At 44.9% G+C, this 24,041-nt stretch overlaps 1 protein-coding gene and 1 long non-coding RNA gene across 3 annotated transcripts; one reads left to right on the top strand and one right to left on the bottom strand.

Moving 5' to 3' along the window:
* Positions 1–4: 4 nt before the first annotated feature.
* Positions 5–22,570, bottom strand: SMYD1 (SET and MYND domain containing 1). Of its 2 annotated transcripts, XM_052682103.1 has the most exons (10): positions 22,168–22,570; positions 12,269–12,445; positions 11,377–11,590; positions 10,331–10,461; positions 8,377–8,415; positions 5,595–5,787; positions 3,285–3,377; positions 2,605–2,768; positions 1,683–1,851; positions 5–402 (listed from the first exon to the last, which is right to left on the bottom strand). In XM_052682103.1, the coding sequence occupies exons 1-10, from the start codon at positions 22,302–22,304 to the stop codon at positions 244–246; spliced, it is 1,476 nt and encodes a 491-aa protein (XP_052538063.1). In that variant the 5' UTR covers positions 22,305–22,570; the 3' UTR covers positions 5–243. The 2 variants fall into 2 exon arrangements, with proteins under 2 accessions (XP_052538063.1, XP_052538064.1); XM_052682104.1 differs by lacking the exon at positions 8,377–8,415.
* On the top strand, positions 1,806–5,434 carry LOC128080173 (uncharacterized). The gene is made up of 2 exons (XR_008206524.1): positions 1,806–2,129; positions 2,276–5,434. It is a non-coding gene; the product is annotated as an uncharacterized LOC128080173 (long non-coding RNA).
* Positions 22,571–24,041: the final 1,471 nt, after the last annotated feature.

Raw genomic sequence — 24,041 nt, forward strand, 5'->3', positions numbered from 1 at the left:
CAGGTTTCTTGCTTTGATTTTTTAATGCTTGTGGTAGAAAATGATGTTGCTTTTGCCAAGAGATTTTCTGCTGTGAGCTCTCAGGAGATTTTCAGGACTATCCCCGCTGGTCCATGCTCTCAGACTGGTGGCACTGGAAACAATCCTTGGGGATGTATCACATTCACATATCACATTCTCCATGTCTGGAGGTCCCACGGGTGGTGTTACCTAACAGGCATGACTTTGTGTCAAGATCAATATTTATTCCTTCTTGTGGAAGAGGCTCGGTGGGGCCTCATTGCTGGGTTCAGGCATGACTTGAATCTTTTGGTTTTTGAGGGCAGCTTCCCTCATCTTGTAGTACATAAACTCATTCTGCTGGAACATGCGCAGCTCCATCTCTGTCTGGACACGCATGACCTGAGAGACACAACAGATTAAACACCTGTGATGCAGGAGATCTCAAAGCCAGTGAAAAACACACTGCCTAAAAATGAGGGCTGTCCATCAGGGATGTTCTAAGCCATGTAATGACTCTGATTCTTCTTGCTCCAGGTGTCCCAGCAGCAGAACCAAGGCTGACTGGACAGAAATAGCATTTACTTTCTCAGAGCTGGTTGCCTGTGACCTATGAAGGCGAATAAGGCATCAGCCCTTCCTGCACCCAGCCCTTCTGCAGGCTCCTGGAAAACCTCATCCCTGGATTCACTATGAACAATCATTTATAGTGCTGCATTATGACAAAAGTTCAGAAGGGATTTAAGGAAATCTTTTTACACCTGTCTGTAAGTTCCTTCAACCTTTAGTTTAGCAGCACAGAGGTCAAAGATCTAGTATTTTCATCCTGAAGAAAGTGAAAAGGGAAATACAGGAATTAAGGTGCTGGAGTCTTACCCTATGAGATATAAAGAGGCGAACAGTCAAGAGACCATTTTACTTTAGGCACAAGACAGTCATTCTTCTGATAATATAAAATTGCACTAAGATTATAGCTATGCTGTTAGGGGGACTAACATCAATAAAGGATTTAATTTGGCACTGTGTAAGTTTTTTTGGCTACTAAAGGAGAATACTACAATGCCAACAGGCCATTTGAGAGAGTTAAAGGATGAAGAAATGATCCGCCCTCAGATGCAGTCATATATAGTTCATCACAGCTCAACATGTGTGATTCTCCTGGGATCTGCAGCTCTTGACCTTAAGCTAAAAAATACACATATCAGTCATTTGAGAAAAAAAATAAACTGCAGTCCAAAAGGACTAGGGAGTGGTAAATAAAGAAGAATGGTCATCAATACAAGATGAAGAATATTGGTTGGTAAGCCAGAAACAAGTTCACCATCTGTAATTTGATACAGCCAAATTGAATGCCATCCATCTGAGAGCGATGAGGTCAGGCTGTTTGAAGAATGGGAGGCTCTGCCCTTGGGCTCAGTGTTTCAAAAAAAGATTCAGGGACTCAATGGCTATTTTTAAAGCATGTACTGGTGCAGAACAAAAGATATTTTTCAGGGATGAAAATTTCCCACAGGAAGGAATGTGCACTATCCAGCAGACTAAAATGACCTAGAGAAAAGGATGGCACTAGTAAGAAGCAGCCATAACTTGACCTGTTTCTTATAGATGGGCCGTTCCTACAGACTGAATGCAACCTCATCCAGGCAGATAACAGAGGCAAGAAGGGAGATTGTGACACCTACCTCCAGGTCTTTGGTAATTGGGTGGGAAGGTCCATGGGTTATCAGGAGAATGGCATAGGCTTTACAGATCATGCTGTGTCCAGCTTCAATGAGGCCAGCATGCCAGTGGGTCACTCCTGCTCGCATCACAGCCATCCCCAGCTGTGCGTTGTTAGGATGGTATATTTTCCTGGAAAAGCATTGAGTAATTTTAGTTCAGGAAAGATCTCAATTCCCAAATGTTTGTCAGTGATGTGACATGTTTTCCAGAGAGCAAACTGTTTACTCAGTTGAATATTCTATTGAATTTGTTGCCAGGAAATGTGCAGCCCTGCAAGGGGCACGAGGGCATGGGTTACACAAGGACACAAGGTGTTGTGAAAGAGAATGAACAACCTGCAGACAGTGTGAGCTGAACACCTGGGTTGGAGACCTGATCATGCAGCCCAGATGTCACCAACATCACAGGTGTAATGATGTGCCTAAATTGAAAAGGCAACAATCATCAACATCTCATTAACTAAGGCCTCATATTACTCAAGAGTGAAGGGATATCTTGAGTGACAGTCATTTGACACTGCTCCTCTTTTCTCTGCAACTTATCTTTCCTGCAGGTTGCAGGAGAGCAGACCAGGTCCTGCAGTGATGATCTCTGTGCCACACTCGGGCTCTGTGCTTTGCTACTAGGGCAGCCCTGAGATGCTTCTGAGCAAACCAAAGAGGCTAATGAAAGATGATACAAACTACTTGTCATTTACAGTTAAGTAATTCAAGGTGTTTGAAAGCATTTAGGAATGGGTTCCTCTCTGTCTGGTGATCAGATCAAGATCTGAATGCCAGCACTTTCGTTCCGATGGGAGCAGACTAAGAAAATAACTTCTATAACACACTGCCTAACACTGCATAACCAGAGAGAGCTGCCAAAAACAGAGCAGAGCCATACATGTAGCCGTCCACCATCCTCTTGGCATATTCAGCTGCTTCCTCAAACATCTGGAGGTAGGAGAGGACCTCAGAGGCAATGCTGAGGATCCTCAGGAGGTAGATGTTTGTGTCTCCCAGCACAGGCTCCTGTTTCTTCAGGCATTCACGGCACAGCTTCACAACCTACATCAGAAAGCAGGGAGAAGGAGGAGAAAGTCATAACACCACTGGCCCTGAAGCTGCCACTCCTAAGCCTTGTGTGGTCCACACCAGTCCTAGAAGCCAAGTCAGACTGCATGAAGGTTGGAGAAGATACAGTATGCTTTTATATGTCCATAGCATCAGTCTAACTAAATGATTTGTGCTCAAATCTTCCTCTACCAGGGTTAATTTCAGAAAGTAAGCAAGGAAGAAGTGATTATGCCCCTCCTGCCATCCACCCAACCTCCTATAAGCACCTTGATGCAAAGAATGCTCCTAATCTCCCTGTGAAGGTGAAGATGTGAACAGTCCCATTTCCACTTGCTTGTGTGTCAGCTTTTGTGATCTGAACTGCCAAGAGGACAGGATGTACGTGGAGACATTCAGCTTATGGAGATGGAACTTCGTTTCACCTATACATCTTTGACTTAGGGGGGACAAGACCTAATTTCCTTGGCACCACCTATACAGCAAGAGAGCAAGAGCACAGGGACTCACTTCATGGTAAGTTCCTTCCAGGCGGGCCTTGTTGATCTTCTCCAGCGTGTCCTTGGAGAACTGAATAACTTCCTTCACTGTCTCTGCAGAAGGCTGGGGACAAAGTTAGGAAAATTGGTGAGAAGTATCCACCACCTGACATCCAGGCACCATACACATCCAAGCATGCCTGATGAAACACTCACCAGCCCCTAATCAGCCACCTCCTCTTCCTCCATTTATTGCTGAAATATAATACAATTATATTCAGTACCATCACTTATCCTCTGCTTTTCCAAGCTATTTGAATTTGCGTTTTCAAACAGTTCTAGCTATCACAACCTTCCTTTTGATAAATGGAAAATCTGAAGTCAGGCCACAACTGCCTGGTTCTGGGAACTTGCAGGAAGAGCCTGGCCAGGAGACACATGACCAAGACAGAATACAGGCACATGGCCAGCAGACAGAAAGCAGAGACACAGAGATGCAATGAAGAATGAAGAGATTGGGATTTGTAGAGCAGGACAGCTCCACTGCCTTTTTACTTGGTTGATGGGATTTGTGAGGAGTCTGAGATTTAACAAGCTCAGAAAAGCTCTTGAAAATTTAGAATGGAAGGAAAAACAGTTGCATTTCAGAGCTATATGTCCCATATGTACATGGTTATGTATGTTATGAATTATTATTACATATTATTAGACTAAAACTGTTACAGCTGGTCAGATTTCAGCAGCTGTCTGAGCAGCACACAGGATGTCCTAATGGCAAGAGCACATTCATTCAAAGGCAATGTTAATGTCACTCTGCTGTCTGAGAAAAGACTCCCAGAACAGGCACTTCAGCAGCACTTCCACAGAAGCTTTATCTAATAAAATTCTCTCCTGCGTTTACTAGACCCTTAATCCTGTTGCCATTATAAACAATGGGAGCTTTGCTACTATTTGGAAGGAGTGATGGACCGGAGGCCAGAGCGGCTGTTGAGGATGTAATCTGTCCATCCCACGTTTATTCATAGAGCTTTTTCCACACAGCTGTGAGTGCTGCTGCTGTCAGGCAAGCGAGCCTGAATTCAGGGAATGCAATACAGCCGATGTGCTCTGAGGGTGAGGTCAGCCTGGATACTCATTGTCTGTGGATGGAGGGCGTTTACAATAGCTGAAATCATATCTTGTATAAAGATACCAGGAGGCTTCTTCTATGCCAGCAATTCAAACAGGGGAGTGTATATCCCCCAAAGTGCACACAGCAGAACATATGGAGCGTTCACAATACAGAGATGGTGCGTGTCAATGCTTGACAGCAGGCTTTGAATAACAGACAAGATTTTTTATGCAGCCCACTGCAGGAGCAATTTGAAAATTCTTCTTCTGCATCTGGGACTGGGAGCTTCAGTAGCCAGGATTAGTTTTAAAATGAAGCTTGATAGTTTAGCAATGGGAATTATTTAGCAATATCTTTTGCAACAATTTATCTTTTGTAGAGCTTACAGGAATAGAATGCCCCTCAGCTGACACTGACACAGAAGAAAAATAGATTTAAGCAATTATATCCTTGGGCACAGGAATGAAAAAAAAAGATCTTAGAGCTATCAACATGCTCTGAAAATAGGAGCTGCTGGCCAAGCAACACATCCTAATGCTGACAGCCAGACACAGCCTTACATCCTTCTACTCGATAACTTGTCAGATTGCCCAGCAAAACACAGACAACTGAAAAATGAATGGTCCAACACACTAATTCTTCCCACCCAAGCAACCAGGCACAAATGGCAGAGCATAGAACAAATTCACTCTCACCAGCCAGTGCAAGGAAGGCCTGATGACTGGATTCCCAGCTTCCCAGAGCCAACACAATGGTACATCTTTACAAACTGTACAGTGTACGTAGTGCCAGTTGGTCCTGTTCTCATGGACTATTATATGAATATACATAATATATGATACAGTATTTTCTATTCTGCTGTTGTTCAAAACTTTGATTCCATTCAATTCCTGTCAAAAAGTCCGATCTAAATACCTGGATTTTTCTCAGTTCTAGACCTCATTTTCTAATATTTTATCATTCTGCCTTTTGCTGGACTGTTAGGTTAGAGTTAAAGGCAACTTTTGTGGGCTTTTTAAAAATGAAAACCTGTGTGCCTGTCATATAATAGAGATTAAACTGACCATGCATATTTGAGTTGTTGTTGGGCTCAATAATGTTTCAGTCCTAGTCTCATTTTTTGCATTGGCACTGTTCAGACTGCCACAGTCTGACTCTGGCACTGTTGGGTGTCCCTGGGCTGTGGAGGAGACACAGCCACCTCTGTTTGAGAGCACCACAGGACCATACCTTGTTGTCCCCCTCCTTCACTGCCAGCATCAGGTCATCTTTGATCTTTTTCTTGCAGTGCTCACAGGTGCAGTCAAAGTAATACTGCTTCTTCAGCTGCTTCTGCCGCTCCTCACTCACATTGAGGAAGTCCACATAGGACACAGTCAGCTCATCTCCTGGGGAGATCTTGCTTAGTGCCCGCAGCTCAATCCTGGGTGCAAAGAAGACGAGATATGGAATTGAAGAAGCAAATGCAGCCATAGACACATCAGGGACAAATCCTGCTATCAGAATCAGCCCTTGCCCTAAGCTACTGCTTTAGCAATGCAGAGATGTGCAGCAGCCTGGTTAACTGAACAGTCACATCAGTTTGTCCTGCCCCCATGCCAGTCTCTGGCTGGGATATGCTGAAAAGCAGAGAGAGTCCCATCCTGGGTGAATAATGGGATGAACCCAGACCTAAAATCTTATTATGCTGGAAAGAATCTCACCACAAGAAAACCCCTCAGTCAGAAGTACACGACAAGGCTTGTAAAATGCTGAGTTTGGACTTTGGGTCTTTTTTAAGCACAGCTTGCATACTGCTTGTAGAGATCTGGCTAGACTCCCAGATCCTGAGCTGGGCTGCTTTCAGTATCATTTTCACTCTGAAAAGTTGAGATGTGCTGTTTGGATGTAGGATAAGAGATGCCCCAATCCGTTTCATGCATCTCTACCATAAAGCCTTAGAAACAGTTGACCATGAATAGTTTATTTTCTATATAGACCATCTGAGCTGATGCCTAATGCCAATATCAAACACAGGGAAATCACCATTCTGTTACTAACCCAAAACCCAGGGTAAATGCTTGCACTGACAACAGGCCTCTGGAAAGCCTGTTTTTTGTACCTACCTTTATCTCAGGCCTTTCTCTGTAAGACATCTTAAATGATGTGGACACACAAATTTCCTTGCTGTTTAACTACAGCAAGATAAATATCTTAGTTCCTCTGGGCTGTCCCTCCATCAAAGGGTCTGGATAAGCACCATGCTGCCTCCTTTAGGTCTCACCATGAAGCCATGACGTTTGTATCAGGTCAACTCTGTGTTTTAGAAGAAAGCTCCTGGGGGATGCTCCTGGGTGCTGAGGCACTGGCACAGGCTGCCCAGAGACCTGCGGTGTCCCATCCCTGGAGGTGCTCAAGGCCGGGTTGGATGGGGCCCTGGGCAGCCTGATGTGGTGAGGGTCAACCAGCCCACGGCAGGGGTTGGAATTGGACAGGCTTTAATGTCATTTCCAATCAAGCCATTCTGTGATTCTATGTCAAAATGTCTCACCAGGAGAGGGAGCTGATGACTGGAGCACTATAGGCAGGCTGGTAGCTAAAAGCTCTCTGCGTCCTTAGCTTTGCTAAAGCTGCTGTGAAAACTACACACTGAGGCTGGTCTTGACTTTCTCTGGGCATTAGATCATATCAACAGCATATTTCATACAAAATTTATCACTGAACGTGTCATCATAATGAAGGGTAGCTATTAGACCTGTCAGAACATAGAAAAATGCCAACCAGAGAAAGGTACAACCAGCTACTCCAGGAAAAAGCACACAAAAAGGAGTCATTTCCACCAGAAAGGTTTACACATAGAAACATTCCTCTTCACACTTAACAGGATCCTCATTAAAATGAGTCATGCAACCAAAAAAGCAAGCCTTTGACTTTTATGATGCCCCTGATAGCCTAACTACCATAGGTATATTTTAAGCAGTCATCTGTGGTGATGAGGGGATTGATAACATTTCAAACAAGCCTGGACACACGTGGTATATTTTAAATCTACAGTTAGAGAGACACTGTCAGCTGATAACCTCACCAAGCACATCCTGTGCTCTTTCCCTCCCTAGTGTCTGCCCCAGGCTCCAAGGACCTTGAAAGACGTGCACAGAATGCACTGGGGAGCTTAAAACTCAAATGGTCCAGAAACAGCAACTCTAATCAGGAGTAAACCCCAGTTGCTCACTTTTATGGTACTATCTGTGATGCTCTGAGTCAATGGTAAAGAAGTTTTTCATCTCTCATTTCAGGAAATTTCCTGGTTTTTTTTTTTTGGAAATGAAGTTTGAAAACAACAGTGTCCCTGTAACTGGACTGCATATAACATACCAAGTGTATGAGCTGAGGAAAAGAATTTTTCCTTCTTTTTTTGGCATACTTTTCAGGGATTTCTCAGGCAAAAGAGAATGCTTGCATCAGGTAACAGTGGCATCATTAAAAAGTAAAACATTAATCATGTACTATGATAAAAAAAGGATAAAACCTACATCTCACAGTGTTGCTATTGTAGACAATGCATTCACAGGGCACTGTTTGTTGCAGAAGAGACACGGACTATTTAGTATGTCAGTAATGCGACCATTTCTCATCTCTAGTATGCAAGGTTTTATTTTGGGCTGTGTAAGATTAGCAAGACCTTGTTCTGACTTTCATGCTCTAGCTGCACTTGGGGGGGAGAAATGAGAAGTGGAGGGGAAATACTGAAACAGAGGAAGCCATGGGAGAGGGCAGAAAGGAAGGGAGGGAATTTGCAGTCAGGGAAACATTACTGCTATTGCTTTAATTTACTACAAAATGCAGAGTTAAGTGAGGTTTGGGTTTAGTGGGGCTTTACACAGGAAGGAGTAGAAGATCAGAAAACAGAAAGTGAAGTTTTCTGCAAACAGAGGGTTTTTGGAACCCCTCAGTGCTGTTTGCAGCTGTGTCATTAACGGGGCAAGAGGGGTACATGGCAAGGGGAAGGACAAGGCTTTCAAGAGTGACCCACCTCATCTGTGTGTGGAACATTGATCTTACAGCCTCATGACTGAAAGACAAAACAGACATCTGCAGATTACACCGGTACAAGCACAACAACAGAAACTGGGTGAACTGGGTTGGTTGGGGGCACTGGAGCTCCCGATGCCTGTCACATATCAGTCAGCATAAAGGTACAAAGAGCTCTGCTGTCCCTGTACAGCTACCAAATCACGCATCACTGGCTCGCAGTGGCTTCAGGGACAGCTGTCCTGACACTGTGATTTTAAGAGCACTGTCAGCCAGTGGATGAGTAAAATGCTCTGCTGACATTTTGCAGGGCTGGTTTTGTGCTGACCAGAAACATCTCTCTGACATCAGTAGTCATGCTCTCCAAAATGCAGCTTGAAATGGGAATTAGACTGGGATATCAGCAACCGTGCTCTGTAATGAGTTTAGTGGGTCCTCAAACCCAGCATTGTGCCTCGAGTGCTGAGAGCTCAGTTCCTGCAACAGTAGCTGCTCTTATCTCCAGTTTTCCTAGAAAAGAAACCTGGATAATTTACCTGGCCAATTAGCTAATGTAAGCAGATTTATAATCACGGTCATGGTTTAAAGCCAGCAAGAGGATTCGTGCAGGAAATTCATCAGGCTGCCACACAAGCAAAATGTCATTCCTCTACTTACCACCCAGAATCTCAGGTTTGGGGGCTACTACCCCTTCCAGCTACCTTCTCCAGCACCCAGGCTGGTCTGAGAGGCTCCTTGTCACCCTGTATGTGACTTATAGCAACTGGCTATAGAGCTCAGGCTCCAGCTGGCTCTGGACCACAAAGGTAACCATCCTAAAGCACTTATCTTTTTCTCTTTGCTTATTCCCCAGCTGCTTGATAATATACTGGTACCATTTTAGCAGATAAAACTGGCAGTGAGAACTGGAGTGCACAAACAATGTGTTAAAGGAGAGGCTTAACAATGTGTTAAAGGCTGTGGGCTTACCTTAGGCTCAGCACTGATGTTTGCTGAACATAGGAATGTATAAAATCTTAAGATTGAGCAGAAAACATTGATAAAACACCGAGGCTGTGGAGGTTTTGGCAAGCAGTTTCCTTCAGTTAATGTCTTGCACATAATGCTGCTTGCTGGATCAGCAGCAGTTTAGGCTCCTCCTGGCTTAGGAGGAGTTGGAGGGCAGAGCATCCCTCCAGCAGCTAGGCACTGAGAGCAGCTGCCTCCACTGCCTGCTCTGCTGGGACATTCCTGCAATCCCACTGTGCCTTTCAACCTCTTCTTATCTCACACATCCTGCAGATATTTTCTTGCAGGATTTGGGTGGGAAATCAGAAGGCATAGCACTTTAGGGCATCCAGCTCTTGCATGTGACTCTGTTTGCAGATAACAGTCACATTTCTCATTAAGAATCCATTGCTAAAGAGTTTATCAGTAATTAATAGAGACTGCAAGCTCCCAGAGAGATCAGCATTTGTGTTAAGGATGGCCATAAACACATCAGTGATGGTGATACATGGCTGATTGCAAGCTTCAGTTATGAGAAACTCTTGGACTGTGGACTCAATTTAATCTTGAATAATTCATTAACTGTAAGTACTCCTTAACTGCTTATGAAGCCTTAATTGAAGCTATCTAGGTATCTACTTGCCACCCTATCTGTCTATTTTGAGTATGATTTCAAAACTCACAAGGGAAATTTACTTGCTGGTTCATTGGATTTGAGGTCAAACCCTGCTGAAAAGCTCTGTGTATTTGTTTGGTCTATTAGACAGCATTTTTTTAAATAACAAGAGAAAAAAATAGCTCTTCTTTAAAAAGAAAACCATAACTTTTTGTTGCTGCACTAGAGAAGGAAATGAGCATCGATTTTCTGGGACAGGGATCTGACACTCTGAGGTTAGCAATCTGTTATGTGCATTGGCTGCAAGGATAGGTCCCCACTGTGCTTGAGGAAAGCAACGCACTGCACTCACTTGCCATTGTTGAAGATGACAGTACAGTTGGGCCAGCAGTCGTGGTTGGCCTGGCAGAGGTTGGGGAAGATTCCCACACCAACAGCTTGCAGTCCTCTTTGGTCACTGAGGGTAAAGGCATTGCAGTTGATCTAGTCCCAAAAACACAGGCAGGAAGAAGCACGAAAGGAGAAAAAGTTGAATTCAGTTACATTCAGGATTTCTCAGCTGCTTCTGATTGTTTAGAAGAGGCACAGCTTGGTATCCCACCTCCAAACTTTAAGGAGAAAGGAGAAGAGCCTACAAGATTATTGTAGGGGGTAATTCTAGAAATGATAGTTGGTGAAGGTGCACTGGTCTCTTGTATGGATGGCTCCCTGTGCCCAGTGGATTTGCTCTGCTGGGATGCTGTGTGTCCCTGGGGGAAGTTGATGTTCCATGGGGTTAACGAAGCCTGACATGCACTGACTCACAGCAGGGCTGGGGGCAGAGCTGCTCAGCCTCACCGACTTTCTCTCTCTGCACCACAAAAATTTGTAGTTAACATTTTAGGAATGGGTATTATGAAATCCTTTCAGTATACTTTACCTATTATGTGTATATATATGTAAATATATATTAAAAAATGTAAGACATGTAATATTGTTACAGAATAATGCGTAAACTAAAATAGATCTGCTACATTCTCATATATTCTATTCGAAATATGTTTACTAAAAATATGTTTATACATTTTTTCTTAGCTCCAGGTGCAGAGTGATGCCCAATTGGACTTGTGGTGACCACGCAGCACCTGAGATTGAGAGAGCCATTTGCCTGTATGTTTAGACAGACTGCAGACCTTTTCCTGGCTGTGCCTCAGATTTCTCTATGTCAGTGCAGAAGTGATGTGTATGGCAAATGCAGCAGTATTCAAATCACCTGCAGAAAATGCTTGTCTTGGCCATCTCAAGGATGAAATCAGGAATCCTCAACTCATGCATTTTGGTTTGAGACTTCTCTTGGGCACCTGGCATAATCCACAGCATTAAAGAAGCCCCCTTTGCTTTCTCACCCCTTTGACATACCACTCCAAATATGTGGGAGATATACTGCATGCCAAACTGCTGGCTCTGGGCCGGCCAGAACTCCAAGAAGCTTTCCACATCGATACGGAGGTCCTTCTTCTCCTCCTCATCAAAGTTCTCCACGTGGTTTTGCAGGTCATCAATAGACACCAGGCAGTTCTCCGACAGCCCACTGCCCTCTCTCTCTATCCTCCACAGGATGCGGGCTGCCAGCCTGTCCAGGAGAGATCCCAAGGTGCTAGCACCATGCAACACCAGACCCTGGTGCTCGTCTACTCAGGTTCTTGTGCTCTTCCACCCAGCACAAGGACAGGGACTGAAGGGCCACCAAAATTCATTCATCAGTGGGACACTGTGTGCAGCCAGGCCATACAAGACAAGTTCAGCATCAGCTGGCTTATGGCTAGTCCCCATCCAGGAGTTTTGAAGGGAAGGAAGACACAGGGGTTTCCCATGACATCTATGTTCTTATCTGGAGAAGTCATACAGAACCCCAGCCCTGGACAGCTTCTTCTATTTCTGTGGGGACTCCTATCATTTTGTTACTATGGAGCCGGGACATAAATCAAAATTAGTAGATACTGGAGCATCCCTGCTTTTCCCACTGAAACTGTGAAAGGTGGCTTTTCCTCATCTCATTCTGCTGCTGTAGGGTTTTGGGGTGTCTAGCACCGAACAAAAGCAGCAACACAACCCCTTCACACTGGGCATTCCTCCAAACCCCAGCCTATGAGCTCAGGGATGTTTGTGGCCTTCCCCAAAGCAGTTCCCACCATCACACATCTAACTCAGGACACCCAGAGGGATTTCCTATCCTCTCCCATCATTCCCCCGCCTGGTGGTGCACCAGACAGCCAGGCTGTGGGCCCAGGTCCTCGGAAGCCACTCTCACCTGATGTTCTCTGTGGGTGCCTTGCCGTGCTTCTTGATGGCAGAGCACTCATTTTTGTGGTTCAGCCAGGCATCTCTCTGGCAGGTTCGGTCACAGTAGTAGGCGAACTTGCACTGGCCACAGCGATGGAGCTTCTCCTGCCGTTTGAAGCAGGTGTGGCAGACTACGTGTGTCAGGCTGGAAAGATAAAAAGTAGGCTTATGCCTTTGTGATAGAATCATAGAGTCGTAGAATCATTAAGATTGGAACAGACTGTTAAGATCACTGAGTGCAACTCCAACCCATCCCCACCATGCCCACTAACCCATGTCTCTCAGTGCCACATCTACACAGTTCTTGAACTCCTCCAGGAGCAGTGACTCCACCACCTCCATGGGCAGCCTGTGCAAATGCATTACCACTCTTTCAGAAAATAAATGTTTCCTAATAACCAACCTGAACCTCCCCTGGCACTACTTGAGGCCAGTACCTCTCACCCTATTGCTGTTACCTGAGAGAAAAGGCCGACCCCCACCTCGTCACAATCTGGGAACTACAGAGAGCAATAACATCTCCCCCAAGGCTTCTCTTCTGCAGACAGAACCATCCCAGTTCCTTCAGCTGCTCCCCATAAGACTTGTACTCCAGATCTCTCACAGCTTCACTGCCTTTCTATGGACACACATCTCTTTTAGTAGTGAGGGGCCCAAAACTGAACTAAACTTGAGATGTGGCCTTACCAGGACCATACACCAGGGGACAATCACATCCCTGCTCTGGCTGGCTATGCTACTTCTGATACAAAACAGCATACCATTAACCTTCTTAGCCAGCTGGATACACTGCTGGCTCATGTTCAGACAGCTGTCAACCAGCACTCTCAGGTTGTTTTTCTTTGCACAGCCTTCCAGCCTCTCTGCCCCAAGCCTGTAGCATTCCATGGGGCTGTTGTGACCAAAGGGCAGGACCCAGCACTTGGTCTTTTTGAACTTCATACAGCTGGCCTCAGCCGAGTGATCCAGCCTATCCAGATCCCCCTGGAGGGCCTTCCTACCCTCAGGCAGACTGACTCTTCCTCTAAACTTGGTGTCATCTGCAAACTTAGGGTAATGGCTAAACTCCTTCAGGCAAGGGTCCTTTCAGCTTTCTCTCCATGGGCTCCTCCTACACACTGTGATGGAACCTCAGACATTCTGGAAGGATGGACAAACATCCCACCTAGCTTAATCCTCATACACTTGTCTGATGCTGTTGCTTCCCTATTTGGCTATGTCAAAGAGAAAAATATTTTGTTTAAAGGAGGAAAGCAATAAACCATTCCCCAGATCTCAGCCGTCTTTTCTGCAGTTTGTCTGCTCCTTCTCAGCACCACTGCTGTTAACAGGATTTTCAGTCTGGTTTTGTTTTCCGTCTGGCCCATGCTGAGCAGAAAGCAGACGTCTAATGGGTCTGTCACTCAGTAGAATAAGAACAATGCCAAGGCAATGAGCCAGCCAGTGCTTCACCTGCTTGCAAAGCCTCTGAATTTGGCTGAATTGAAACCCCTCCAGAGGGGTTCTGCGTAGGGCCTGGAGCAAAAAAAGGAGCAGTGACCACCACAACACCTGACAGACTTAGGAGAAAATGGTTGAGAGGGGTGAGTATGATTCTGTGTGGTCCTGGCTGCTATCTCAATATTTATTTAGGCACAGTCATACTGTAGAGATAAAAATACACACAAGAAATGCTCTGATAATCAGCAGACTGGAGGTGTACCACAGTAAAGAAGACTGATGAATAGAGGTGGTTATATAGGGAAACCCTGCATTTGTGTTGCTTGAAACAAAGTTATTTTTCTATGAAGTAAAAGCAGCTTTGCTTGACACTTCTTTCTGCCTCTGGACCTAAACTGCATCTGTGTTGGCAGACCTGCATTTGGTATTATGTTGGAAATGACATAAGAAAGCCAAGAAAATATCCTCCTTCAAGGTAGATCTCCTCATCATGAAGTCTTCTCTTGTATGTCTTCTCCTCCCTTCATCAGACACAGCATGTATCTCGGCTGTCTAACACCAGGTGACACCAGACTGCGTGGCTTCGGGGCTCTCCTGGTCCCAGGGATTCCAGAAAGATGCTTAGGATGGACGAAGGGCTGAGGAACCCATTTAGCCAACCCCAAGCACAACTGCCCAGGGTTGAATGGAATTTCAGCTACCTCAGGGCAGACAAGCAACACCAAACAGTTAAGGACAGAAGAAAGCTGACCTCTGAAGTGCTCATGTAGCACCATCTGGGATAGGACATGGGGCAGACTGACTGTAATACCAAGTTTAGGAGCTGTAATTGTGCTTATGAACACTGTAAGATTTTATTAATAAATCCAAGAGGGTTTTTATATTCAAAAGGGCAATATGGTGCTGAGCTGAGAATACCGATGATTTAGTGCTTGTTTCAACATATGGCACCCATGGAGATGCTGCTAAACAGTGAAGTAACAAGGGCAGTGCCTGATGTGGGGATGTGCTCTGCTCTGTTTACTCTGACATTAGCTTTAGCACTGTGTTCTTTAGGTCACTTAAAGCTGTCCAGCAGACAGCCTACCAGTGCAAGTTCCTCCTTCCATTCCAAAGGTCTGACGTATCTCTGGTGCCAGCAGCACTAAGTGGTGCTCACCAGCTATTCCTGTTCCTCACTCTATGGTTTACTGTGAGCTGGGTGAGCACAGCACAGCAGGGAAACAGCTTTCAAAAGCATGTTTTCTCTTTGGGGACTTCAGAAAAAGATTTCCAAAAAGCATCCTACCATTGCATATACATAACTATAACCAAGGATGAGGAATATATCAGAGGATACTGATGAAGCCCAATTTGATATCCACCTTCCAGGAGTGCCCAGGGTCTTGGACCCCATGTGCCTTGTCTCACGTGTGCAGTTGCTTACTTGTGTGACCCATTTCAATGGGGAGGAGAGGGAGACCTTTTGGGATTTTGGGATTGCTGCACCAGCAGGCTTTTTTCCCCAGCAGTTTTCTTCTCCAGGCAGCTGCACGCTCCTCTGCCTCCAGCCAGGCTCAACAGCATGAGGGAATTAAAATTCCTACTGCTCAGACACCGCTGTGTTTGGGGGAAGTTCTCCTCATTGCAGAAATCTCACTGACCCCACAGAACATTATCATTGCCCACAGCAAGGAAACAGGCATGGGGAAGAAAAAAATGAGTTGACAGTCACAAGAAAAGACTGTGCCACAAGTAGGAATCGCTCCCATAGTCACAGGACTGTCTTGCCTCTTCCCCTACATAAATACACAGATATATATAAAAACACGTGTGCATGTTTATTTCTATCCCAGTACATTTAAACGCTTTTTCATTCCTCTGGCACTACTGCCTGAGCTACTGGAACCACCCACCCTGTGTGTTGGCTCAGGCAGGATGGAGAGGCCCACTGACATAAAGCAGGTTGATTTGCAACAGGCAACACCACGTGCAAAAATGAGGTTTGGAAAATGACAGCAAGCAGTGCTGGTTCAGGGGAGCGAGCCCAGTGCAAGGCAAGCAGTCAGCATGGAGAAAGAGGGAGTGCATGTACATGAAGGGGGATGCAGCCAGCTCTATTAATGCAGATGAATAGCTGGGAGGTGGTGAAAAATGCAACACTGTGCTCTGTCAGCTGTCAAGTCAGGGGGGCAGAGGTGCAAGAGAGATTACATTCCTTGTAAGGGAAAGGAGAGACAGAGAGCTGATAAAACCCACATGGTTGTGTTGTGCAGTGAAGCACAGAGAGATATCTCAAACAGCGAATGGGGCACCCTTCTGCTGCTTGCCTGTTTTGAAGGCAGAGAGAAAGCGAATGGGAAGCTAAAGAAGCTTTCCTGCACTGAGGAATGGTAGGGTGGGTGTGAATACAGTGCAGCAGAACACCAGTTCTGAAGCAGTTCATCTTCCCAGCTTCCCCAGAAACAAACAAAAAAAACCAACAAAATGCTGGCTGCAGATAGAATTATTCAGTAGTCTGAGTAGGTTGACAGGCATAAAAAATACCTTGTTTTTCACAAAACTCTCATGGGATCCTCAGAAATGGTTGGAAAAAAAAAAAAAAAAAAAAGAATGGATGTATTAATGATACACCAGGCCTTCAAAGGCCTGTGCTTAACTGTTGGTGCTATAAAGAAAAATGGAAAGACACGAATATTTGAGATCAATTGCCTAAATCTTCAGCAAACAGCACTCAGCACTGACTGCAGGTCTGACTGCAAGCCCTTAAATTGCCCAAGAGTCCTACAAGCTCCTGTCTTTCCAGAGAGCCAAATGCCCCAAATGGGGATGGAAAACTGGGTCGCCCTTTGGCCCAGGAATGAATATTATGACAGGTTCTGATACCTGTATCACAGAATCACAGAATCACAGAATTGTAGGGGTTGGAAGGGACCTCCAGAGTTCATCGAGTCCAATTTCCCTGCCAAAGCAGGTTCCCTACAGCAGGTCGCACAGGTAGGCATCCAGGCAAGTCTTGAACATCTCCAGAGAAGGAGACTCCTTCAGTATGTTTGCAGGTAGACAACACCAAAGACTTGCAGTGGTCCACAGTCTCTCTTGCAGTCACCTCTGCAATAGTTAAGATCCTCCAAGGACATAGAGTTAAACCCAAGTCTCTCAGCCTGTGGAAAACATTGGTTTATAAGACCTTGTCTGTGTCAGTGCTGTGTCAATGTACACTGCAGTCCCTGGGGTGATCTCCAGCCACTCATCCACCACCTCTGTGTGTTCATGTGGTGGAAACTGTGAGTCTATTTTTTTTTTTTTTTCTTAATCCTGGCCAAAAGCAAGATCTTCATTAGCACAGTGATTTCTTCAGCCCATCTCAGTCTTGCCAGGTCAGGGATTTAGAACTGACCTCAGGGGCAGATGCCACTGATTGATTCACTAAATGACTCTATGAGGAGCCTCAGGTTTCCTCAGCCTCTGCTCCAAGTGTCAGCTAAGTTGGACTCTGAGGGGCTCATGAACTCTGCTGTTACGTGGATGAGATGTACAACCACTGCTATTCCTGGACATAGCTACTGTCACAAAAGCAATGATTCAATATGCCAGCCAAGTAATGCAAGAGGTGACAGTGCTGTCAGCTAAACCACGGCTCCCACAAGCACAGCTCTCAGTGAAAGCAAAAGAAGCTAATAGCTCTAGCGACTGCTTGGACTGGATTCAGATGGATTCAGATCTGTAGGACCTGCCAAGACAGAAGGCTGAGTACTGCCGCAGGAAATACACTCACCTCATCTTTGAGACATGCACAACTTAAACATCAGGCAACCATTTCCCACCCAGCCCCCAGAGCACCTCATTCACTGGTTTGAAAAAGCAAGCTGAGATGGCTGAACTGCAAAAGAAGAGAAGAGGAGGATTTCACTGAATAACTACTGGAAGTGGTAGAATGATCAAAAGCCATTTGATGTGAGTTTATTCCATTCTGTACAGGATACATGTCACACACAGATGATACAAACACCTAAGTTCATCTGCTCCGTTTCTGTTCCTGGCTGTCTTGGCATCCCTCTTCACAATAGCATACAGAGGATGATAGAATAGCCTAAGAAGCAGGCAAAGTGAATGTATTTGGGTCCCACTTCATACATCACTCATCAAGCAAATCTTCAAGCGATCTTAGCTTTCTACCACATGATGCTGTTTGCTTTGACTGCTCTCTTTCAAATCCTACTAGTTAAAGAGCAAAAGAGAATAAAGAGAAAGTTGTCATAGAGAGAAAGTTGACAGAAATATATCAGGCTTCCCCATGCCTGTAGGAAATAACTCTTATAAACTGGAGAGCTGACATACATGAGAAGGTCACATACTGTACATTGAGCCCAGGTGAAGAGAATGTCATCATCCTGAAGGTAGCTGTGAGGAAAGGAGACCTGAGACCTTCAAGGAGAAAGTGAAGAGGGAGGGAAGGATTAAACATTAGTACATAAGCAGAGCATGATAGCATGCTTTACTTAGAGGCATGCTTTACCAGGCATGCACAGTGGCTTTGCAAATTGCAAAAAGATCCAAAAGGGGCAAATAATTCCTTGAGAAAATCTGTTATTTCCAACTTTCTGCATCTATTTGGGGGAAAGAGAAGTTGATGCTGATTGGCATTTTCTGAGTGCTATTTGAGCTGATTACAGCAAGGCTGATTCAAGCACAAATCAGAAAGTTTGTTCACACACCCGAATAGCAAAACACAGGAGATCACACTGAGATCTGCCCCTGCTTTCAATCAGTATTCACCATTTCTCCCAACAGGCGGTTCTAGTTCGGGTAGAAGCAGTGGGCTTGATGTGTTATTAGTGCCAGGAAACCACAGTGTCAGGTAACATGTTAGCTTCAATATGAGGTGGCTAATGTCTTTAGAAACCTTAGCTTCTCTTTGAGTTTCCTGTACTATTGGATCAGAGGTCTCTGGCATCGTGTAAAAGCTGCTGCTCAGATGACCTTCACTGGGTTGAAAAGTACACATCCCCGTTAGCCTAAATGACTTCAGTGACCTTCAGGGGTTTGTTTCCTGAGTGGGACGCAGCTTACATGTTTGGACACCTCATCTGTGCCCTGTGTTAACTAGAGCTCCAGTCAAAACACCCAGTATGGTCCAGAAAGCAGTTCTGCTCACCGTGGTGGTGTCAGCCTTCCATGCACATTCTTGAGCTCCATTGACTGTAATGGGCACTTGGGGCTGGATTCATTTTGCCTGGACATAGGAGCCTGATGTTATTTTAAGCTCTGCAGGGACTCTCATCTGCCCTGTAATGTTGTTCCAGAGGAGGCCTGATTCTCATAAATCCCCATTTGTACCTGTCAGCCCTAAGAGGATGTCTCAGACAACCCAAAGTGAACTGCTAGACAAGGCTCCACATTGCCCTGTAGGAGGATCCACTTAAATTGTCTGGTCTTATTTGCGCAGAGTATAATGGCTGGTTATAAAGTTTTTTCAAAGAAGGTATTTTTCCTTTTGCTTTCAAAACAAAATTCTCAACACCTCCTCAAACTCATTCTCCTAATAGCAGACATTCATGCAGTGCAATTGGTGACAGCCCCAGGTTAAAACTGCTTCTGCAATTTGTTGCATCAATATGTAATTCTACAGTTTCCAGCAGGTGGCTTTCCCCATGGTGTGGCAGAGTAGTGCCTCTGCATAACTTAAGTCCTAGTGTAATTTATCCTCACTTTCTGCTGTGAAGTAGTGTATTTAACACTTTCTGTTGTTCACCAGGTCAAATGGTCATCAGCTTTTCTGGGTCTCCAGCATTTCTTCATCGCCTCCTGTCGCAAACCAGTTTCATACCTGTGCACAAACACAAGCTGCTTTCCACCCTATGGTACTGCCACACGAAAACAGTGTTGTACCTCTGAAGAACTGCTCCAATGAATCCAGAAAAGATGCCTTCACTTTGCCTGCTGTTGCCACAACACATGCAGTCACATAGAAGATCGCAGTGTGGTCATTACAGTATTATGGCCATCCATATTAATCACAGCACAGCCAGATGCAGGTTTTCAGTGGTTCAACATCTGCACCATGACCAGACTTCCCATAGAACGGAGCTTCTAAAGTCATTGCAAGGTACAGACCAAATTTTCAAATTACCCTGCACTCCTGTGCTTCCATGGTCGCCTTAATAGATGCAGAAAGTTGAGCTCTGTGCAAAATCTCATTACTTGTTTGGTAAGATCGGAGCTGAAAAATTAAAGCTACCAGTCACTCATATTTGAATTCCCTTTCCATAATTCACATACTCACTGCTTTTAGCAAGACACTAAGATGCTGAGTACTAGAAGGATCCAGGCTATCCTTCAAGAGCAGTCAGCTCAATGGAGCTGCGTGCAACAGTTACATGCCACTTGGACTGTGGTAGAAGGCACCTCCAAAACCACAGCCCCCTAAGTGTGTGAAAAACATCAGAGCAGTTTTCACAAGCAGAACGCATGTTTACATTCTATATCAGGCTAGGATACCCCTGCTGAGCACTAACCAGCAAACATTTAACTGGCAACATCTGCCTCAGAGAGTTTGGGAATTTCACCACTGACACATATGAAGTACTTTGGGATGAAACATGCCACAGGAGGGTAAGAGTCAGCTACTATTGCACGGGAGTGTGAAGAAGCAGCAGAGAGATAAGAATGACTGAACCCATTCCCATGCTCTGCAGTCCCACAGATGTGTTTATTTAACCACTTTCATGCTCTGGGACTTAAATAAACACAGCCTGGGGAGGGAGGGAAGCACAGCTCTGCCCGCCCAGTGTCTCTTGGAAATCTACACTGACTGCAGCCTGGACTGCTCTCCTATATTTCCCGATGCTCACAACATTTCCTGTAGAAGAAAAAAAGTCAACCAGCAAACAAAAGGCAAAATGTTTTCAATGCTCAAATTAGTATTTTTAATAGGGTGTATGAGAGAAGTCATTATCCATAGGAACTTCTGAATGAAACACAGAATCCAGCAAGTGGCACAAATGAAACTAAAGTATGAGAGCTAAGAGGGCACGTCAAGGAGAGGTTTTGTTACTAACCACTGTAATTGAATACAAGGTTAAGAATTCAAGAACTAAGCATTAAAAAAAAGACCACTTAAATTGTAAGTTCCTATAATTGTATACATTCACAAACATGTTCATTCACCAGCCACATAAGGGCAAGGAAAAAGTGAGTGAAAGACATAAAAAATCTTATTCCTTGTTCTGTCCATTTATCCTCAATTCTCTGCTGTTGCCAGATCATATACGAGCACAAATCAGCTTCAGTTGCAGCACTTAACAGGGAGGATGACCAGCATTAAAACAAAAATGTTTTGGTTGAATTGTTTGAATCCTAGACTTTGTTAGCAGAACTGATTCAATCAGAGAAAGCTCAGCTAGCAAAGCTCTGCCCTGTTTAATTCTCTAAAGCCACTGGCAACGTGGGGCAACACTCAGCTTCAGAGCTGGTGCCTTCAAGGAGTGCTCACAAATTTCCTAAGCCCAGAATGTCAGCTGACATCTAGCTCTTCAGTTAAAACGTTTGGGACAAATTCTATTCTCAGATACTGCATTAGAAGGATGGACAAATCCCATTTATATCAGAGGCTTTAGACTAGGTTTATTCCGCAGGAGGTTAACATAGAAATTGGTTCTTTGTGTCTTTTAGCTTTCAGGCTATTTAAATCAATTTTCCACTAATATGAAGGGCAGAAGTAGGCACCCACAGGCTGCTCTGGCAGCACAGGCTGATCAAGTGCTGTTCACCCTTGAAATAAGCAGCAGAAAAGAAAAGGGCATCTGCACCAAAATTCAGTTTCTGGCTGTATCAGTATGAACAAAAAGTTCAAATTGTTCCTGTCTAAGAGTGAAAGTAGAAACTCAACTTCTGTTAACTTAGCTAGTTATAAACATAAAATTACTTAAGGAGAAATAACACCACTTGTAGATCTTCCAGTTTGAAGACAGCTGCCTGTGGAGCTACACATGCAGCTCTGGGTGGTGGCACACATGAGCAAAACACAGTGTAACTCACTGTTATCACACATTATACATTGGAGATTTCAGCAAAGTGTCTGAGACTGCTCTCACTGAATTACATTTACTCCTGCAACTCAGTGGAATGTAGCATGGGTCCAGTTTTGTGAGGCACTGAACACACGCAACTTTCATTGCATTTGGCAAAAGCAGGCAGAATCAAGCACCTTGCAAGCTCACATCCTGAAAACAGATTGTGCCATGTATATAAAGTGAAAAAACAGTTCTGAGCCCTGGGAATGATATCACTGTAAGCTGGGAGTGCATAAGTATAAAAGTGTTTCTAACTTCCCTTCGCACCCCTCTTGATACTGTCCAGACACTTTCAAGCTTTCACCCACCCAGCCAGATGAATTTTGCATTGAGATGACTTCTGAACTCTGTTTTACAAGTCCTTTTCTCTTACCTATCAAAAACCACAGCAGCGTAGGCTGGCTCTGCAAAGATGACATCTCCGGGCAAGAATTCCTTCTGTGCTTTCAAGCCCCTGCCTTTGCCTTCAGTCGTGAACACTTCAACTGATTCCATTCCCCCTCTGGTCATTCCCAGGTATGAGCAGTGAGCCAAATCTTCTGTCACCCTTGTCAACTTCGCCTTGCCACAAGACCACGTTTATAAAAGGGCTGGCCTACCCCCACCCCCAGCTGCACCGTATCCCATAGGAGGGAGAGGGGGTGGGAGCACAAAAGGCAGGAGGAGATCTTCCACGCACTATTGCCGACCTACACAGGGCCGGGTCTTCTGCTTCTTAGGAAACCCCCTCCAAAAAACACGTTTGGAATTGTTTCTCCCAGCCACAAGTAGTTGTGTATGTTAGGACTCAGACTAATTTATACTCTCCCATTGGAGAGGGAATGTATTCTCTTTGCAAGGGTATTTTTAGCAACCACATGCTTCTGTCTCTCAGGAAGCAACAGCTGAGACAGTGGGATAGGGAGTGCTGGTATGTGTATTTTTGACCCCTTCCACTGTCATCTGGCTTTTTCCAGAAATTAAACAATGCTGCTTTATTTTTACCCTCTAAGAGATGGACAGTGTGTTTAGAGGCAGGGAGAGCAGCGAAACACGTGCCCTGCAATCCTCTGCCTCTTCCATTGCCACTGGAGCCTGGAAAAGGAGCGTCACTTCCTAAACATTAGCAGCAAGCACACAGAGCAGCGTGGAAGGAGCTGGAAGAGCAGCAGTGGTTTGGCACGAGCTGCAGAAATAAGAAGGACATTTAGATATTTGCACACTTCTGGATGCAATAAATACTTTGAGATTACAAAACATTTGAGGGCTTCTTACCTCCAACACTGGAAGAGATGACTCAAGGCCAAGATGGATATGGCTCTGGGCAGCCTGGTCTGGTGGTTGGTGACCCTGCACATGGCAGGGGGTTGGAACTAGATGATCATTGTGGGCCTTTTCAAACCAGTCATTCTATGATTCTATCAGAGAATTTGCCCCACTCTAATGTAAAAGGGGGATGCAGGACAACCAGAGACAACCCAGTCCCTTGCTTTGTCTTCTGTCCCCAGCAGGCAGTGTATGTAAAAAGGAAGGCTTCCACATATAGCAGTTAATCTCGCTATAGAAATTGATCCCAGTTTAGATTTTCATTTAGCTTTTATTTTTTTTTCCTCTAATAGCATTCTGTGAGGCTGGTTCTTGGCCATCTCAACTTCCTACTGCTGGGAAACCTGATTGTTTCCTTCTGGAAAAGGAAGCAGATACAGATACGCCACACAAATGTCATTATTTGCTCTTCTAATACCTCTTTGCTGTACAGAAAAACAGAACGGATTAACAGGGAAAGCAAGGCACAGGGAGAAAAGGAGGATAACTCTTGTGCATCGCTTGGCTGTGAAAGAAATGTTTTGCCTAGCCAAAGACACGGGAACTATTGCTGTCCACTTCAAGACAGTCTCAGAACTGCTTCGCATCTCTGAAAAGCTTCTGGCAAATTTCCTTTCCTGCAAATGAAGTACTGCACTTCAGTTCCATTATCCTGAGTTACAGTCTGCCTGAGCGTGCCAAGCACAAACAATATCAATCCACAGCTCTATGGACTCAGGATGATCCAGGTGCTCATGTGATTATTAGCAACATTTCCTTAGAACCACACGACTCCAGCTCCCACTGAGGCTGACAGAGCTGGCTGCACGAACCTGCTCATATTTATTCTGTGCGGTGCATACAAATCAGCAGAAGCAATCAGCCGCTGAAAGCAGTCTGACTTTTAATTGCAGCAGTCTTTTGGTGTCACGTCCAGATCCTCAGTACCGCAGAGCACGGGAG

Source organism: Tympanuchus pallidicinctus, unplaced genomic scaffold, assembly GCF_026119805.1.
Source record: "Tympanuchus pallidicinctus isolate F22 unplaced genomic scaffold, pur_lepc_1.0 scaffold2, whole genome shotgun sequence".
Taxonomy (NCBI): Eukaryota; Metazoa; Chordata; class Aves; order Galliformes; family Phasianidae; genus Tympanuchus; species Tympanuchus pallidicinctus.

What these genes read in the sequence shown, in the direction of transcription:
- SMYD1 (XM_052682103.1), bottom strand. Translation starts at nt 22,304, where the DNA reads ATGACCAGAGGGGGAATGGAATCAGTTGAAGTGTTCACGACTGAAGGC. An exon ending in TGAAGGAGGGGGACAACAAG is followed by an intron (nt 3,378 to 5,594) that starts GTATGGTCCTGT and finishes CTTTGTCCCCAG; the next exon opens with CCTTCTGCAGAGACAGTGAA. An exon ending in AGGATGGTGGACGGCTACAT is followed by an intron (nt 1,852 to 2,604) that starts GTATGGCTCTGC and finishes ATGCTTTTCCAG; the next exon opens with GAAAATATACCATCCTAACA.